Raw genomic sequence first — 19471 nt, forward strand, 5'->3', positions numbered from 1 at the left:
TCCGTTCCGTTTTGACGTTGTGGATCGCTGTGGAACTTATGTTCAACCCTGTGTATATGTCTAAATCAGAGCAAAACAAATCGAGCATCTCTTTTTCTCCTATCAATTTTTCTTTCGTGTGTCATCATACACTCCATTAGCAGACGGAAAGAGATGAAAAATTCAGTTTGTTTACATTATTAAATGCAGTAAATAAAATTTGTTCATTTCAAGTCTATTTTCTCCAGTTAAAACATGCATTGAAAAATGTTTATCACAATCGAAGCATGAACGAGTTCCGGAAGCGCTTGTGGAGTATATTTTGTTGTTTGACCGAGTAAGCTGGTGATGGTAAATATTACTGAATACCATGCCAGCAAAAAATATCAAATGGTTGATGAGCGATGTGCGGTTGAAATAGTGCCTGATAATGTCACTCTAGAAAGAATAATATATCGTTTTTCACTGTGAAAACCACGTTAAAAGCTTTTTTAAAATATTTGACTATTATGTGTAATACGTGGTGAAACTACAAGAGATTGATCTAGATGTTTTATAGCACGAACAGGAAGATTATGTAGTGAAAAGACTGACTAAGATTACTACTGATAGTGTTTTATTGTACTGAAAATATATTATTAAATTTCGGTCGCATGTTTTATTCGTTAAATGCCACGCATCCTCCTTGGATTCAGGTAACGATAGCTTTCCTTTTCTGCATTCTTTCAGTCGAGGGCCCTACTATATGGTAGTGCAAATTACGAGATTACTGCGAGCGAAACGTGTACCAGCGTACGCAGCTTTGATAAACGTCTGCTATCTGTATCGGTGACCATGCCGCTTTGTAGCGGCGAAAATGGATACCCTCGGTACGAGATCTAAACATGCTAGCATGCTATTTGGAGCGGGCGCATAACAATTCATGACTATATATAAAGAATAAGCATAATAATATATAAGAATAAACAAAAACGTCACTCCGTATACTGTTTTTAATCAAGATTGTAAATGAAAGAAAGCCAAACTAAGTTCTTTTCTCCATACAAGGTTATTATGATTCTACTTATTCTTCGTATATCGCTTCCGGCTCCCTGAGTGCTTTTATTTTAGGCAAGATTGTAAACTATAAGATTGTACTGCTGAATTATTCCCAAACAGAAGGGTAAATTTTTATATCTACTGGATATTTTCTTTCGATATATAAAGCAATTTGCTTCAGGAACTCAATTTATTCATTCGCAATATTTTTGTCTATGGTGTATGAATTATGATTAGTTTCGGTCGAGTAAAACCGTATAAATATTCTATCTACTGAAAGGGAAACAGGTCTTTAAATTGCCGTAGTCTCTCTATTTATTCTACCTAGTCGAATACATTAGTACGAGCAGTGCCTGCTATTTGTTTAAATCAAGTTTCTACCTTTTTCAATACATTGATCGGAAGCTCTAATAGTTCGAGGAAAAACAAATCATCTACACTATATGGTTGACTGTTTCAATCAGGAGCTCTTTTATTCATTTTGCTCTTTTATTGCGGTTAAACGCTTCCAGCTGACCTGGATAAAGCTATTCAGATCGAAGCGGTCACGACCGTTCGTTACGGGGGGCGGAGATGCACATGCAACACCCGGAAGATCGTCAGGAATGCTTGGACAGCGAAATTCAACAGTATGACGCTAACTATGAAAAGTTTCAATTCTTAATAGCCAGTTGGGTGGTTTCTTTCTTTAAAATTTTCGTTTAATAATCTCTTCTCGCACAATATAATCTCTTCTCGTTAGATTACCATCCGACGTTGGCAGCCGAAACTGATATCTATACTGAGATGGCAAAAGAAGCACAACCTACTCGTAGTAACAAGGATGAAACGGAAATCAATCGCCTGTTCGGCACTCAACAAAAGACCACCCAACGTTGCCAGTAAGTGCTCTTAGCCATTACACTTGCCGGAAAGTGAACGGCCGCTGAAATTCAACCAACGGTGATAGATCATAATAATTGAATATTGATCCAATTTTTCTCACCACCTCCAGACGAACTCCACACCTCGGAAAAGCGTGGCGATGTCCGGTGATGGAACAGCGGAAAAACCCTTCAAAACAATCCTGCAAGCCACGAAGCACGCCGGTAAGGAACCTTTCTCAGCAATTTACGTGGACGCCAAGAATGCAAAATCGGAATCACTCTACCAACTGGCAGCCAAATCTCAACTCAAGAAAATTCAGAAGCTCTGGGTTCGCGATGGCTTTAAAAACGTCGGTAACGAGTGTATGGCTCACAACCGCACGGGGGATACGGGTTGGGATTGGAGCGATTCATGTGCTGGCTGCTCAACAGGTACCACATTCGTGAGGTTTGTCTATACCCCAGGTTCTTGGAGAGATGCACACCTACAGCAGTATCTGCATTTATACTTGCAAGCATTCGGAACTTCCGAAAGCTATCCTATTTTCTAATCGATTTCTCTGAACACCATTTCTAAAAAACTAGAATTTGATACTTTTATTTTAAGAAAATAAAACATTGTCATTCTATATCAATATATTCGTACATCTAATAAAGCAACATACAGAAATGAGGGAATTGTATTAGGCACCTAAAAGCCCGTTGACATGAACACGTATTTTCAGTTGCTTAGGCAATACTCTTATCACATATCCTTCGGGGTCGTTTCCATTGACCAAAGTACGGCGCTCCCTGATTGAATTTGAACTTCCTGGCTAGAGTAAGTGTTCGAAGTAATTACCAAACTGCCAAACTCCATCACCCGGTTGTCGAGGTTCCAGTGCAATCCACTAGTTCTACATACGGCCCGTTGTCCAATAGGAAAAAGTGAACACCAGATACGTTCGTGTACCAACCGAGGGGGAATTTGTATTAAGTGGGTTCCCGCCGGTAGCAGCCAACTGAGAGAGTTACTGGGTCGCAAGAATACAAATGCATTCGGTAGAATGTCACGGGCCAGAAACAAAGTTAATACTTTGTTGGCCATGATTTGGTCCAACCGGCCAGAACTTTCACACAACACCAGAATCCGACTTATTTCGCTATCGTAACCGGCGCTCTGGAGCGCTTTGAGAGATTTTGTAAAATCTGTAGCATTCTGGTCGGGTGTTTTGATTATCTGTTAAATAGACATCAGTGACGAATGAAATGTTTTTTTTAATTTGTAATGTTCTTACCTTGCAATTCAACCGCATTACGTACGACATGGATTCATCGGTGCAAGAATCGAAATCCCCCGTTGCCAGATCGGGTGGCTTTAATTGTGCTTCTGTGCCAATATTTTCCTTAATAAAGTCCATCGATTCGTACCCCCGTCGACGGTAATGCGGATTTTTGCTGGAATTTGACAAGCTCAAATAATTGCAGCAGAAACGATGTTTAAATTAATCCACAAACCATTATTCCAAACAGAGTGAAAGTATTCCTTGTGCAGTAGAATAGGCCGATTGAGCAAAATCACGGCTAGTCCATCATCACAGCTGCTCGCATCGATTAGGTAAGCCGGAGACCATGTGGTTGCGACTCTCAACTGCAACGAAAAATAATTTCTAATTAGAATCCTGACGAGACCATTCATGCTGCCTCAAAATTAATTTACTAAGTTTATTTGTGCGAATCGGTGCAGCCATAAATCGAGTGCCATTATTTAACACATAGATATGCACACATGCACACACAGACATTGTGCGATCTCGACGAACTGAATCGAATGGAATATGACATTCGGCCCCCGAGTCTCAGTTGGAAAGTTGATTTTTGGAGTGAGTGCATAGCATTTCTTTATATGCGAAAAGCACAAAGGTTTAGGGAATTTCATGTGCGATCGCACTTTCATATTCATAACTCCAGAACCAGATCCAAATAAAATTTAATAGCAGTATATGGATACGTTGCACATTTCATTTGAGTATAACTTTGTTTAAATCGGCCCAGCCATCTCTGAGAAAAGTAACATTATTTAACACTCGCATACGTACACACAAGCTCAGCTGAGAGCCATCGAGCGCGTCCACGGGTGGCGGATACAGGAACAGCCTGTATCCAGTGCTCGTGGCCACTATGATGCTCATTTGCTGTGCCATTGGCCACCTCTATCACCACCGCCCGGTCGATCATAGTCATGAGTGTCAACTGAAGCTAAATAGCCAAATTTCTGTGTCGGTCCGATTCGACCTTGAGCATCACGAGAGGTAACGTTTAAACGATAATGCCCAACATTGCCGACACTGCTAGTTCACTGGCCGACGCCGGCGGTTTGTACTTTACGGGTATTTCTTTAAAGAGATTTCCTAGATGTTATTCAAAGGGATTCTTTTTAGTAAAATATACAAAGTTTACACAAATATTGATTGTGTAATGCTAATTGGTAGAACATTCTATAAACATATATAATAAATTATGATGATATAATAATAATTCTACAAAACATGTCCATCAATGGCGAAACAGTTCAAAATCATCTCAACGGCACCACGTGTTTCCGCATTTCTGACCGTCGGTTATAATTCTTTCAGTTTGACGTGTGCTTCAAACAGTTTGACCGCCTTTTCCGGCAATATCCGGTTGATGACCCGGTCCCAATTCTGGCGCACCGTATCGAACAAAGGAAGTAATTCGTTGCTCATTGCCACCAGGTCGTCCCGCGTTGTCAGTCGAAGAAAGTGCGAAAGTGACAGACAAAGCTGCTCTTGCAGATTATCTCTGTGTTTGTACTCATTGTAGTCAATAAGATTATCCGACTGCTCTAGTGCGGTCAACAGAGAGCTTCAAATTTGATTACCGAAAGGGCAGCTGCAGAATTGATCCGTACCTTGAAATTGTTCGAATTGATGACTATCGTGCAAAGTGCGGGGAAAATCTGCTTCTGCCAATCGATTCGATGGCCGTCGCTGCCAATAGGCTCATTTTGCATCATGTTCATGTTCTCCGCTCGGGAAAATTTTTTCCAAACTTTGTAGTCATCGCGTGACTTGACTATCTCATTTCGAAGCATATTCGTTGGCACTTTGTTTCGTTGGGGGATTAACTGGAAGTTTGTTGTTGATGGGAAGGTTCAGTGGCTGAAATAATACACAACGGAATTAAAGTAATCAATAGCTGAAGGCTAACCCTTACTTACCCAGAAGCAAAAATTTACGTTGGCGATGATGCTCGTCTTTCCTTACAACCGGCACGTAACCGTAGCAGTGGGTTTCCGGTGTGCGGGTATTAAAACATTTGCAGTCACTCAAACACAAATTCCGGGCCTGAGCAATTATTGCACGTTGGTCACAAACCCTAAACAGAAATAAACAACATCAATTTTCTTCTTTAGTAGGTGAGGCAAAATAATGATTTTACTAAAGCAGATGAGGCAAAACGATATATTTACTAGCAGGTGATGCAAAACGATATATCGATATTTCAGCATGAGAAACACAGATGCAGATTAGAATATCGCGAATGTTTATATTGTTATATCCCTCAACTACTCACTGATACTATGCAGATCAAATTAACCAACAGAATGTACGATTGTTTGCTAGGAAAGACTTTAATTTTACTATCTACAATTGGGAAAACTGCGACAAACTTAGCCAATGATTAAAGTTTTAATATCTAATTAAAAGGTTTCAGATGAACTTGTCCGTTACAGGTACAGTTATTCACAATGGTAGCCAATGAATAAATTTTGATACTCTTAAAAGCAGTCTATCATTCAATGAAACTTAACCACCACAAGAAGTAGGTCACAACTGGAATACTCCGCACTCGTTTTCAAAACAACTTATTTTCGTCGTCATTTTAATTACGCATATACTAGCGCATATATGTTGTCTTCAAATTGCATGTCTGTCCCCATACCAATTGAATAAACAATTTTTTGCTAAGATTTGGATCAACAACATTAACTTTTTGTTTGTAATCTTTTGTAAGTTTATCTAATTGCATTAATATAATATCAAATATTTATATTCAAAGTAACAACAGTCAAAACAATGTTGACAGCTCTATGTGGAAGCTGTGGAACAAAATGTCAAATATTTGTGGAACGGAAGATTTTCTTCGAATTTAACACAACCCTGATCACGAAACGGAATAAATTTCATTCCGTTTTAGAGAGAGATCAAAATAGAAAAATAGGGCAGCCGGAAAAGAGATGCAAGAAAACGGAATTCCGTTTCTGAGCTTATCTGCACCCTTACTATCCTCTCTTCTTGTTTGTTTTCTTACTGTGTCTAGACTGTGTCGAGCAAACGACCTGCTTCACGCAAAGATGTTTTAAATATAAAGACACGCGGACAAATACACTATTCTCACTGAATGGCTGATAAAACAATCGAAAAATATTTTTTTTTAATTTTAGGACAACATACGTCGTATTACCATGAGATTAAAATTGAGGTTGTCCCATCTAGCTACTATAGTTTGCAAATGTCACTTTGTGTCGCTTGTAATGCGAAATTCGCGCTGGTGTGGGCACACATGCGAATCGCACTGTCGTAGGAAGCGCGACGAAATCGCTAAGCGAAATTTTCGCAGTCGCTGCGACATAATCGCGTCAGTGTGGGGGAACCTTTATTCGGAATGTTCCGATTCAGATGAAGACGACATAGAATCACCAGTATACACTTCCATTGAACTTCATTTGTAGTTTCTCTGCAATTTTTGTTTTGACTTCCACGCGCTATAAAAATAATATACAAATGTTGTTTTAAACATCGAATCTTCACCAACTTTAAAGCTCACCAATCCAAGATGCGGAAAGCTCGGCAATTTAAATTTAATCCCCTTGACATTACCTTTACTAAAAATTCAGCAATTGAATTGGTCAGATTGAAAACGCAATTACCGATTTTACAGTAATCCAACCCGAAATACTGAAAATTTGGTAATCGCACTGTCAATTTGAACTACTAATTATCAGCAAAGATAATCTGCCAAATGGGATAAATGCAAATTTCTGAATTTTCGGCATCTTGAATTACTGAAATCTCTCGATTTTTAGGTCGATTTCGTCTGTAGGGACAACAATTAAATATGATGATTTTCATCTAATTTCATCACAAGATTTGTCAGTCGATTTCGTCTGGTTTCGTGGGAACATTAATGTAATATGTTGATTAATCGACCTATTTCGTCTAGTTTTACAATTTAATCTCAAATTTTTTTTGTCTATTTCATCTTGTTTCGTACAACTAGAAATTAAATATGTTGAATAATCATTCTACTTCGTCTGATTTAATACATGGTTACCTACAATGATGTCATGCTACTAATCGTTCGATTTAGTCGCTGCGAGTTGACCGATTTAGAAAGATTCCGTCTGTCGATTTTCTATGCCGTCGTGTCAACAGCCCCTTTTTAAAAACTTTCATAAGAGTCAACAATTTATAAATTCGTCGGTATCAAAGTCGGGCGATTTTAGCGACGAAAACCGATTTAGTCATGCGAAAGGTCGGGACGATTTTTTATGTGATGTCCCCAAAGAAAATCATCCCGATTTTCCCATCTACTATATATACTAAATGAAATCTGGCGACTAATATACTGATGGAAATTGCTTACCGACTAAATCGGGTGCTTCGAGGTCGACCGATTAATTACCCGACTACGTTGGGTTTCATCCGTAAACAATTTCCATCAGTATATTAATCGCCAGATTTAATCTGTGTAAATCTTGTTCCAGTTTTAAACTACCAACTAATCACCGATTTATTAGGTTGCAATAGACCAATTTCAACAGATTTCATCCATCATATTTATGCGGTTGTCGCGTCGACAGACGCCTATGTTAAGCTCCCATAAGAGTAGGTGCAACAACCGCATAGAAAATTTGACAGTTGATAAATTTGCCAGTCGACCCACGAAATCGGGTGCTTCGAGGTTAACCGATTAATCTACCGACTAAGTTGGGTTTCGTCGGTGAACAATTTTTGTCAACATATTGATCGTCAGATTCAATCCGTGATAATTTGGTTCCAGTTTTAAACTACCAACTAATCGGCCGATTTAGTTGGTTGAAATAGACCGATCTCAACAGATTTCATCGGTCATATTTAATCGGTTGTCACGTCGATAGACGCCCATGTTAAACTTTCATAAGAGTCGGTGCAACAATCGACCGATTAATTGGTGGCATAGTCGGCCGATTGTGCCGATGCAAACCGATTTAGTCGGTGGGTAGATCGGGAGGATTTTCTATGGGGCGGTCGATTGTTTCTCCGCCCCATAGAAAATCCTCCCTTTGCGTCGGAACAATCGGCCGACTATGCAACGACTCTTATGGGGGTTTAACAAGGGCGTCTGCCGACGCGACAGCCGAATAAATACCCAAGCAACCAAAAGTTTATATGAGGGAGCTGCATAAGCTTCCCGTTTTAAGTAATTTTGCAATACGTTTTATGTTCTAATAGAGGCTTAAGCAGCTTTGAAGTTCCATTAAAGCTTAAGCAGCTTGAATGTTCGCTAAGAACTTTATGTGAACTTTAAAGTGTGCTTTTTAAGTATTATCCGAACTTCTGGTTGCTTGGGTACGACCGACGAAATCTGCTGAAATCGGTCTACTTCAACCAATTAAATCGATCGATTAGTTGACAGTTTGACAGTTTACAGTAACTGGAACCAAATTTACACAGATTAAATCTGGCGATTATTGTGGAGACGAAAATTGTTCACTGACGAAACCCAACTTAGTTGGTTAATTAGTCGGTCGACCCCGAAGCACCCGATTTCGTCGGTCGACTGGGAAATTTATCAACTGTCAAATTTTCTTGATATTTCTCGACTGGTTCGTGCAAGCCTAAGACAAGACGAATCCTGAATGGAGTCAGTATGGATTCCAAATCAAATGCAAGGTAAGGTTTGATGAAAACTTCTGAAAAAAATTTAGTTTACGCTTTGGTTGGGGTCTTATTTTTGTTTAAATTAATTAACCACGTATACGGCAAACTTTTGGTAGATACTTGTTCTACTTTGTCGCAAAATTTCTGCTTCATATATTCATTTTTACTCTTTTAACGATAATATGATTTGTCAAAAATAATTGCATTATTTTCCTATAAATACTATCATTTCGCTATCCCTGCAGGAACATTGCGTACTGTGCAAAAAGTCAGAATCAACCAATCAGGAGCTGGAACATTCTGACGTAAAATTGGAACAGAAACGACCCCCTCTATTGTCATGTCTTAGGTGCAAGCCAACTAACTGACATCCCCATCTCTACATACAGAGTTTGATCAAATACAAATTATTAACATATTTGTATTTGGTTTAACAATAGGCGACATCGTTTTTCCACCGATCGATGGACAGTTTGACAACATCAAAATCGCTTGAAATGCCATCAACAAACGGTAATGGCAGTAAATAAAAGGAAAAGTGTACACTTTCTCTAATGTGGTGCAAGTGCTCCTCGATCATATTTTTTGTTCATTTGCTTACAAACAACACCGTTATGTTGACTACGATAATATGACGTCATGTCATCCTCTTGATGCAAGCTCACCATTGCTGCATCCTTATTATCTCTCGTCTGTATTTTTTGTGTATAAATAATAGTAATCAAATTTGGAAAATTCAAGGAATGTAGGCTTACCTGATATTACAAAATGTTTCGAAGAAACGAGGCTTTTAAAACCGTCCATCCGTCATTTTTGCCATAATATTTCACGTATAGCGAAAACATAGGCAAAACCAGAGCTTTAAAAAATTGACATTCCTGCATGAACTTGAAAGAGATATGAAATTCTATTCATGCACGCGGCGATGAATGAAATGTTTGGTTCGTTTCCCTCGTCATTCGTTCTTTCGACATAGCGCTTCCAGGTTCGGACATGTTCGGTTTCAGAAGCAAACTGAATTTTGTTTTTTACAAGCTCTGAGAGGGATTATTGAGTAAAAGTGCACCAGATGTAGATTACGCAGTTTGCTTATGCTCGAAAAAGGTAGAAGATGCCAACTTCTGCCTTCAAGCTGTCCAAATAATAACAAATGAATGCTTTGATTGGTGAAGGAATTCCCATACATTCAAGCATTTGATTCTGCATGAAATTTCAGGCTATTTAATGAATGAGGGAGGCGGAATCTGAATGTTGGTTTCGGCAAAGGCCTTAGCAGAAAGGTGCGCAAAGAGTGTGCAGAGAGTGAAGCCAAAAAAGTCTACCTATCGAGCAAAATTAGAATCCAACTTTGCTCTAGAGATATCAGATATGGATTCCAATTGTGCTCGATAGGTTTTTATGATTTCACTCTTTTTCTCTATAAACTGTGGGTTTCGGTAAATACAAGCAAAAAGTGACTGACTTTGAAATTTCGCAGCACTGGACAAAACACTTGTAAGTGAACTGTAATGCTTATGAAATCCAAAAGAAAAGCACTTAAAACTAACGTGATATGAGTACAATAAATTTCAAGTGCTGCAAGCATATATAGGTATTAGGTAAGCAGAAACTACACTGATAAAATTCGCTATATTGAATCTATTGATTTCACACATGATTTTTTGCAGGTAAAAATTATCTGTCACACATAAATACTGCCGTTATTCGCTGGTTGGACACTTTTTAACTGGGCCGCTTTTTAGTTGAACCTCCGCTAGTTGGACCATTGTCCAACTAAAAAGCATCTGAACGCCAAAATCTCATGTCAAATTTACTTTGACAATCAATCTGACAATATTTAGAGATGTGAACAGATGCATTTACACTGCCAACATCTCCTTTGAAGAGTTTTTGACATCTGTTAGTCGGTCCAACTAGCGAATCAAATTCGTTAGTTGGACAAGGCTGTGGCCCAACTAGCGAATCACGACTGTAGAATGTGGCGTACATCAAAATTATAAAATTTTGCGGCATAGAAATTTGTTTCATAGCAGATTTCGCATCAAATGGATGTGTGTGATTAATACAATTTAAATTTTTAGCGCATTTTTATGCACACTGAGAAACAAAAATATGCATAGTTAACATACTTTCTATTTCCGTCTCTTTTCTTCTGCTATAATTTTTATGCATTTTCATGCATTTAATAAGTGGATAGACCGAATATGTCCAATGCATAAAATTTACAACAGAAGACCCGAGAGGCAGATAGAAAAGTATGCTATCGATGCATAAATAAAATTCTGCGGGCATATGCATATCTTGTGTGTGGAATACATAAAATATAAGTTTGGATTTTTCGCAGTGTAGTCAATTCTGCTAGGCGCGTCCCGCGAGAACGTGTGCACACTTAAAATCCATTACCTACCAGTAGGTAATGTTAATTTGCTGTCCTTATTTCACTGTCGGAAACAAGGGAGAGGGAATTATTTTTTTCTCAAAATTAATAGGATGAAGTTTAGTCGGCTTTGGGGAATATTTAATTATTTTTATTTGTTTATTTGTTTATTTGTTGTACCGTCACCAACAGACCCCTTGGCCCCAATGGTGGTTACTTAAACTAATTACATTTCAGAATACGAATTATTTTAGTTTTTATCGAATTCCTTGTCAGGTTGAAGTCAAACACCGTCGCCACACTGTTAAACACACGCTGGAGTCCGGTAACAGCGCTCTGGCGCCCATAGTTAGTTCTCCTGAACGGGACTCGCAGAAGAGAGTTATTGCGCAGAGCTCGAACGCGAGCTTGAAGATCGAGGCGTCCGAGGATTGTAGGGCAATCCACCCTGGCAGACAGTAAGTCCGAGACGAACAGGGCTCGAGAGCAGTCCCTCCGGATGCTTAAAGTATCAAGCTGTATTAACTGACAACGGTTTTCGTAGCTCGGCAGCTGAAATCTGTTTTGCCAAGGAAGATGTCGGAGTGCAAAGCGTATGAACCGGCGTTGGACGGCCTCGATTCTGTCGACACCGTTCTGGTAGTAAGGGTTCCAAACAGCAGAACAATATTCCAGTGTTGAGCGAACCAGCGCACAATAGAGAGATTTTAAACAGTATACGTCCTTAAAGTTTTTCGCTATTCGGAAGATGAACCCAAGCTGTCTTGAAGCCTTATCCACAATGGATGATGTATGTGGTTTGAACGTTAGTGCCGAATCCATGATGACTCCGAGATCCTTGACGTTAGAGTGTCTTGGAATACTCGAGTCGAAGAGATGGTAGTTAAACTGAATCGGATGGCGTTTCCGCGTGAACGTAACGATTGAGCATTTGCTCGGGTTTAAAACCATCCTGTTTAGATCACACCACGTACTACAGCTGTCCAGTTCCCTCTGAAGAAGCTCGGCATCGGTTTTATCCCGTATTTGTTGAAAAATTTTCATGTCGTCGGCAAAAGAAAGGCGGGGTCCTTGTAATTTGATGTTGACGTCATTAAAGTAGAGGAGGAATATCACTGGACCGAGATGGCTTCCTTGTGGGATGCCGGATGTAGCGAAGAATGGTGTAGATAGACAGTCCTTAATGCTGATTTGGAGTTGCCTTCCATCGAGGTAGGAACGAAACCAGCGCAGTAGTTGTCCATGAATACCGAGTTTGTCCAGCTTCGCTATTGCAATATCATGATTGATTTTGTCGAAGGCCGCAGATAAATCCATGTAAATAGCATCGGTTTGCAATCCGTCAGCGAATCCATCGAGTACATATGTTGTGAACGAGAGCAGGTTAGTCGTTGTCGATCGTTTAGGCATAAAGCCGTGTTGATCGTCTGCAATGTAGTGTTTGCAGTGAAAGAAAAGAGGGTCTAAGACAACCAGCTCGAATAGTTTTGATACTGCACTTAAACACGAGATTCCCCGATAATTGTCAATGTTCGATTTGTTTCCTTTTTTATGAACTGGAAACATGTGCGCTGCTTTCCAGCAGGAAGGGAATGTTCCAGTATTGAGTGATAGCACAAAGACTCGCCGAAGTGGTTCAAGAAGCCCGTTGATGCACTTTTTGACAAAAATCGAGGGAACGCCATCTGGGCCCGGGGAACTAGATGCTTTCAGCTTGGAATTTGCTGCAAGAATGGCAGCATTATCGACACAAATTCGGTTGATGGTTCGTCCTAGAGAAGGAGTTAGATTTGAAGCGGCAGCGACTTGTTGTGAGGAAAGGTTCTCGTCGGAAAAAACGCTTGAAAATTTGTCGGAAAACAATTGGCAAATTTCCTTAGTGTCGGTGCCTAAAACTCCATTTAATGACATACAAGATGGTAACCCGGATTCTTTTCGCTGCTCGTTCACATATTTTCAAAACGACTTGGGCTTGGATTTCAGTTGACGTTCGACGTTTCGCTGGTATCTAAAAAAGGCACGTCTGCTTTGCTGTTTGTATTCGTGGTTGAGTTGAAAGTAGTGGTTTCGTAATGCAAGTGTCTTATGCTTCGAGAACTTTTTAAATGCGGCTCGTTTGGCAGTTTTTAATCGTCTAAGCACTGTTGATTGCCAGGGAGGGTGTTGATTTGTGCTAACTGTTCGCTTCGGCACATGACGGTCTATTAGGTAGTTAAGAATATTAGAAAACGTCATCGCTGCTTCGTTCGCGTCATCACTGTTAAGATTTTCGTCCCAGTTTATATCCAACAGCGTGCTAACGATGCTGTCGTAGTCAGCGTTTTTAAAATCGTAGACGATAGAGCTTGAGACGTCTTCAAAATTCACTCCTAGGTTACCAGCGAGTACAAGATGTAGCGGGGAATGATGGCGCACATGCTGGACTAAAGGTGTCGGAGCGGCGCAGCAGTACGGAGCGTAGTCCCGGGCACTTACAAAGCAGAGGTCCAATGTACGTCCGTTCTCGTTGATGATATTATTAATTTGCCGAAGAGTTGCGCTACTGTAGTTGTCCAAGATACAACTGGCATTGTTGATAAGCAAGGACTTTTCGATATCCAATCGTAGAAATCCAGTACTTGCTGGGCACCAGGTCAAGCCATGTATTTGGACTCCCTCTCTTTCGTTTTTTTGTTGGAGGAAGTAGGATGTACAGATTTAAGATTACTTAGGGCATGTTCAGGAGCGTTTTATTTTGTATAGGAGTTTCAAAGTAGAATTGAAACTGAAACATTCACATCCCCAGCAGAGCGTTCATCGGGTCCAAGTGTCTGTGCTGAAAACTTTGCATGTATTTAAAACCAGCCCCCTGTCAAGGACGACGTCTCTGTACAGCCAGCATCCTGCCATGAAAATCAAAACATTGATTTTGAATCGAATGCTTAAAAGCTGTAATTATTTAATAAATGTTGATTTTCTGAATGAGATGGTATTAAATCATCCCACAAGATGCAAAACGTCATGTGGAATGCTTGAATATCGTGTATAGTGGCGAACATAATTCTTTGTTTGGGGCTTTATAGCTATAATGCCCCATACATGTAGGTCGCTGTCAAACTCCATATGATGTTATAGGGTTGCCAGGAGGCTGTTTAAAACACAGTTCTAAACGTGTTTTAAAATCAGCAACAAATAGAACGGCGCCGTATAACAGTTTTAAATTTTAAAACATAACTGTTCGAAATTATAAAACAAAACGCTCTGCTGGGGATGTGAATGTTTCAGTTCCAGTTCTATTTTGAAACTCCTATACAAAATAAAACGCTTCTGAACATGCCCTAAAACTGCTGGGGACAGCAAGTTCCAGTTTTAAAAATGTTCAGTTTTATATTATAGAACTGTCAAAATTATGAATCTAAAACTGAAACACTCCTGAACATGCTCCAAGTTTTCTGTGTGGATAATTTTCAATGTGGAAGCCCTTGATTTTGACAGTTTGCTTATTTAGCCCTTTCAGAAAATACGCGAGATTAATAAATTCTAGAGAAAATTTTCAATAGGACGTAAGGAACAATGAGAGATTCTCTTTGGAGTCTTTCTCTTCTGTTCATTACTCGGCCATTTCAACATTTACTACTCTACTCTTTGCATAATATTCTAGTAAAAACCGTCTGCTTTCGATATGTACTGGAAAATTAGTGCAAAGTGTTGTAATGACGTCGTAATAAACGAAAGAGAAAGTAAACAAAGAGAGGCTCTCAATGTTACCTACGTCCTATTGAAAATTTTCTCTAGAATTGTTTGTTTACTAAAAAAAAAGAAAAGTTACGGTATACCGTAGGAACGGTACGCTATTTTTTTGCACCACGCTATATTGGACCAGGTTCTAGTATTGGACTTTCTTTTTCGTTTCGAAAGTGAGGTTTAAATATGGATACGTTTACCAACTTGGTAGAAAATAAGAAATCTGCCCCTAAGGCACTTAAGGTTCGAAAAATATACATCAATGAAGATCCCAACGTGGTAAGTTCCCGTCAATTGATGTGTAAGAAAAACGACATCTATTTTTCTTTCAGGAGGAAATCGAACCCTGCCCAAAATGTTGGTCTCAAAATCGACAGAGCAATGTTCGATATATGTTCGTCAGTATGCAAGAAGCAATTTTCAAATGTGAAGCTTCTAATTGTATGTTTCCGTTTCGAGATTTTAAGTATAAGAACTACAGTGAACAAACGGTTTATTACTATCAACCGGTAGTGGAAGAAACACCACTGGCACTCACTAGTTTAACACCACCGCAAGAGAATGTCGCGACATGTAGTAAAGATGCCCAACTATGCAAAGATTTTAATTTGCATTTTATATCGCCGGAGAGAACTCATTCTGCTACAACTCGTTCTGCGAATTCAAACGATCTAAACATTTTTGACAGTCCATCTCTAAGTTACAGCAACCTTGCTGAAGGTTTTGATACTGGGTTCATAGATGACATCCTGAACGAATTGGGTGAAGTATCATCGCCCGAAAAGAAGCCAGTGATTATGAGTCCCTTGCGGCCAGCTACACAAGAAAAAGAAGCTACTAAATCTAATCGCCAGCTAAAACGATGTTTACAGATGTTTGAAGAAACCAAAATCAGTGACTGCAAGACTGATGGAATTTTCAAAGTACCCCCTCTCCCAGGAACGGATGTTTGCACCTCACCGTCGAAGCTGAAATCGAAAAAATCGTTCACCCAGAAGCGACACAGTCACTTTCGCCGAACAAATCATTCTAGCTTTACTAGTGAAAAATATCTCAAGAAAAATCGTTTAAAGCCACTGCAGTTTTTAGAGTCATTGAACAATATTCGACAAGCGGAAGACATCCGGAAGAAAACCAAAGAATCCACACATATGCCAGGAATACAACGGTTGAGTAATCAAAAAGTAGCTCGGATGCTCGATTTTATTGAAAGAAGTATGAAAAACAAAGCTCCGACGCCGGAATCTGTTACCAGACCTCAGATGGATTTAGTTGCAAATTTTGTCATCCCAGAACAAAGTCCTCCTACCCGAAAGCGCAGAGAATCGAAAAGACTTTCACTCTCCGAGACAGTTCTGCAGGACACACAATTTGAGTATAGCTCCACCGACGACGAATTGTTGAGGTCTCCATCTAAACTGACGCAAATGAATGATCCCATCAAAGAGGATCCTCGAGAGGAATCGCAGCCAGTAACGGATGAAATGAGACTACCTTCATTCGCAGAGCTCGTACATTTTGTCCACCCGGAGCAGCTGCCTTGCGGGAAACTTGGTACCTATGCTTCGGCGGTAACTGGAGTTCGGTCGGCGGGTTGTTCACCGACGCGCGTCGAACAGTGGGAAGTGACGCCACCGCGAAGGATACATAGTATGGAATCGCTCAGTAGTTTGCTGGAATAAATTGTGTAATTCTAAAAAATATGCTGTGATAATTTATTTCCGAGAAATTGCTATGCTTCTACCTTAATGTTATAAATAAGAATAACGATGAATTATCTAGGTATTCTTAACTCCGATCGAGTTGCTTTTTCGTAATTGGTATTCATATTTCCTTTAAAATAGTTGGTATTCATATTTCTTTTAAAACCGACGGCTCTAGAGTTTCCAGTTTAATTTATCAATTCTGTGACAATTTGCCTCAGGTTTTCTGGAGTAACACATTGCATACTTTTTTTTAAAAAAAATTTCTAGAACATATGCAACTAATGCAATCAAATGAAGTTCTATTATTATGACTGTCATTCTGTATTCTGTATAAAAAGCTATAAACTCTGCATTACTTTTACTTCTCCGAACGAATACATTTTCAGATTTTCAATATGGGCAGTTTAATCAAACGACAGTTAAATTCTTTCGAATCGTTCCATTCGAAAAATCAATCCGTTGTATGGTAATGCACAATAAGGCTAAAAACTTTTCAATTAATCCCTCGACGTCAAATGTCCTCGTTCCGGAAAGAATTCCTCCCGCGCTATTCCTATGATGGCGCAAGCGATCCGATTACCCGAATTTCCAGTAGTTTTGCTGTAGTCGTGCCCTCCCCGCCCCAAATCGTCTTCAAACTCGGTAATGGACAACGTTCGACCTAGAATGCTTTGTTCACCAAAAAGCGTTATCCTATGATCTACCAGCTGAATCTTGGCCAGTCCAGTGCTATAAGCCATTATGTTTCCCAAATCGCCTACATGTCGATTAATATCACCTGGTGCGCCATGGTCATTGCCGCACGGATTATAGTGCGGTCCGGTTGACAGGCAGCCTCTAGAAAAATCGCCGAACTCATGAATATGCAGTCCGTGTTTGCCCTGAGACAAGCCTTCCACGTATCCGGTGATTGAAACTGGACCACCCTGTAGGAAAAGTAAAGGAAACCATTGCTCGATAAAGGGGATGTAATTCGGATACACGCATGAATTGGTAACCACAAAATGAACGCAGATGATTAATTTAGTACGAGTAAGGAACTTCTAGATTTATTAGACATGACCGAAATGTAGAGCATTATGTAGACTTGACGTTTAAGGACACCAAGTATAAGTCTTAATAGAAAGACAGTTTCCACTACCCAGGGGTTTATAGCGATGCGATGCAGTAACTCGAATCATATTCGATGGATATTTAAACTCTGTAGTTCCTGCAGTTTGCAGTGATTAAATTTTGCAAATTCCAATCACTCCGCAGGCTAAGCGAGCTCCAGCGTTTCCGGTGGACTTGCTCAACTCATGTCCACCCAGGCCGAAATCGTCCGGATCGGCATGTACGACAACCGTACGCCCTAAGATGCTCATAGGTCCGACCAATGAAATCTGCTTGTCGCTAATTTCCACCTTGGCAACTCCGCTACCATCGGCAACCACGTTTCCTAAATCACCAGCGTGTCGCTCGGTGGCATCCGGTCCACCGTGTTCCTTATTGTGCGGGTTGAAATGTGGTCCAGCCGAAGTACATCCATTGGTGTTGTCGCCAAACTCGTGAATGTGGAAGCCATGGTTTCCTGGTTTCAGACCGCTTACATCGCCGGTTACTTTGACCGGATCCGAATCACCCTGCAATGAGAAGCGTGTACAGCATGTGCATGAAACACAAACGTGTTAGTAATGTTTGATTTGCGAGAAAAAATGTAATGTTATAAGAAGTAGCTTTGCATCACACTATCAGTCTCAACAATCTTATTGGAGATGAAATTCCTCTCTGTATAGAATCTTTCGTAATTATTACATACCGTTATCGAGGGCTATTTGTTATTTTTCAATAATTTAAGATTGTCGTTAAAATGTTACGTAGGCTTATGACAAAAGTTTGCGTATAATTACTGGGAGATTACAATTAACAACCGTAATTGAACTTTCTCGGAACAAAACCATTCTGCCTTCTCGCTACTGGAGGCGAGAAGAGCTCCAAAGCCCTGTATTTTTTCCGAGTACTGCAACAAAGTATGGATAAACCAGATAACTGGAAGTATTAACCTAATATCGATAAGTGATCTATTTTGATTAGGTACGTGCAAGAAATCGATCAACGAAAGCGGAAATATTATTGAATGCACCAAAATAACTGTCGAACGAACGAGACGCTACAAGAGCAAGTAGGAAATGGACTAACAAAAAAATAGTACACCAATCAATATGCAGCGTCATCTTCAGGTATCACAATAGGCGAAGTATTCAATTAACGCGTTTTGCACACTACCCCAACAGAGCACCTTATGATAAGAGCTATGCTCTATCACTTTTCAAGTCATTTTCGGCTATGAACTATGACCATTTTAATTGTTCACTCCATACGTAGACGAGAACATTCTTGTGCAGTCGTTACGTAAGGAAATGATAAAATACATATTCATAAGCACAATGATATACGATAATGCTAACGTAAATTGCGGCTTATTCTGCATGGTTTACTTACGTTCTGTTCAAAATAAATGGTGCCCTTGACATCGCCGCTTAGTACGCAGACAGCTTTGGCCGGCATTTTTAGTTTTGCAAATCGGTTCGCTGGAATAAATTTATCCTGAATGTTACACAATGCACTTTTCAGAAAGCAAACATCTAAAGAGTGCAACTTTGAAAGTAATTACTTACTTAGAGATTAGAAGAAAACGTGAACTTCACTATCTGACGCCTCTACAGTGAATGACGATTATTGTGGCGTTGATATGATTGCAATGTGCGCCGTTGTATCGGTTTTTCGTCCGTTATGCGGAAATTTCTTTCCTGCCAGGGATACCAGATATATTTTTTTATGACTTCATTAGAGTCCGTGTATAGTTACTATAGTTAG

At 39.7% G+C, this 19471-nt stretch overlaps 3 protein-coding genes, 1 long non-coding RNA gene and 1 pseudogene across 8 annotated transcripts; 3 read left to right on the top strand and 2 right to left on the bottom strand.

The window, feature by feature from the left end:
- The first annotated feature begins 35 nt into the window (after nt 1-35).
- On the top strand, nt 36-956 carry LOC131690891 (uncharacterized). The gene is made up of 2 exons (XR_009305647.1): nt 36-330; nt 709-956. It is a non-coding gene; the product is annotated as an uncharacterized LOC131690891 (long non-coding RNA).
- Nucleotides 957-1547: 591 nt separating this feature from the next.
- LOC131692184 (uncharacterized) lies at nt 1548-2577 on the top strand. Its single transcript, XM_058979061.1, has 3 exons — nt 1548-1646; nt 1760-1898; nt 2012-2577. Exons 2-3 carry the CDS (start codon nt 1804-1806, stop codon nt 2328-2330), a joined length of 414 nt encoding a protein of 137 aa, XP_058835044.1. The 5' UTR covers nt 1548-1646; nt 1760-1803; the 3' UTR covers nt 2331-2577.
- Nucleotides 2510-5686, bottom strand: LOC131692183 (thiamin pyrophosphokinase 1-like; annotated as a pseudogene).
- A 9069-nt stretch (nt 5687-14755) lies between these two features.
- On the top strand, nt 14756-16591 carry LOC131688577 (uncharacterized). Its single transcript, XM_058972927.1, has 2 exons — nt 14756-15188; nt 15242-16591. The coding sequence occupies exons 1-2, from the start codon at nt 15096-15098 to the stop codon at nt 16589-16591; spliced, it is 1443 nt and encodes a 480-aa protein (XP_058828910.1). The 5' UTR covers nt 14756-15095.
- A 9-nt stretch (nt 16592-16600) lies between these two features.
- On the bottom strand, nt 16601-19471 carry LOC131688585 (superoxide dismutase [Cu-Zn]). Of its 5 annotated transcripts, none has more exons than XM_058972936.1 (3): nt 19269-19471; nt 19097-19185; nt 16601-17541 (listed from the first exon to the last, which is right to left on the bottom strand). In XM_058972936.1, exons 2-3 carry the CDS (start codon nt 19160-19162, stop codon nt 17113-17115), a joined length of 495 nt encoding a protein of 164 aa, XP_058828919.1. In that variant the 5' UTR covers nt 19163-19185; nt 19269-19471; the 3' UTR covers nt 16601-17112. The 5 variants fall into 5 exon arrangements, with proteins under 5 accessions (XP_058828919.1, XP_058828918.1, XP_058828920.1 ...); XM_058972935.1 differs by having other exon boundaries at nt 19273-19449; XM_058972937.1 differs by lacking the exon at nt 16601-17541 and adding an exon at nt 17634-18237 and having other exon boundaries at nt 19273-19429.

The sequence above is a fragment of the Topomyia yanbarensis genome, chromosome 3 (assembly GCF_030247195.1).
Source record: "Topomyia yanbarensis strain Yona2022 chromosome 3, ASM3024719v1, whole genome shotgun sequence".
Classification (NCBI taxonomy): domain Eukaryota; kingdom Metazoa; phylum Arthropoda; class Insecta; order Diptera; family Culicidae; genus Topomyia; species Topomyia yanbarensis.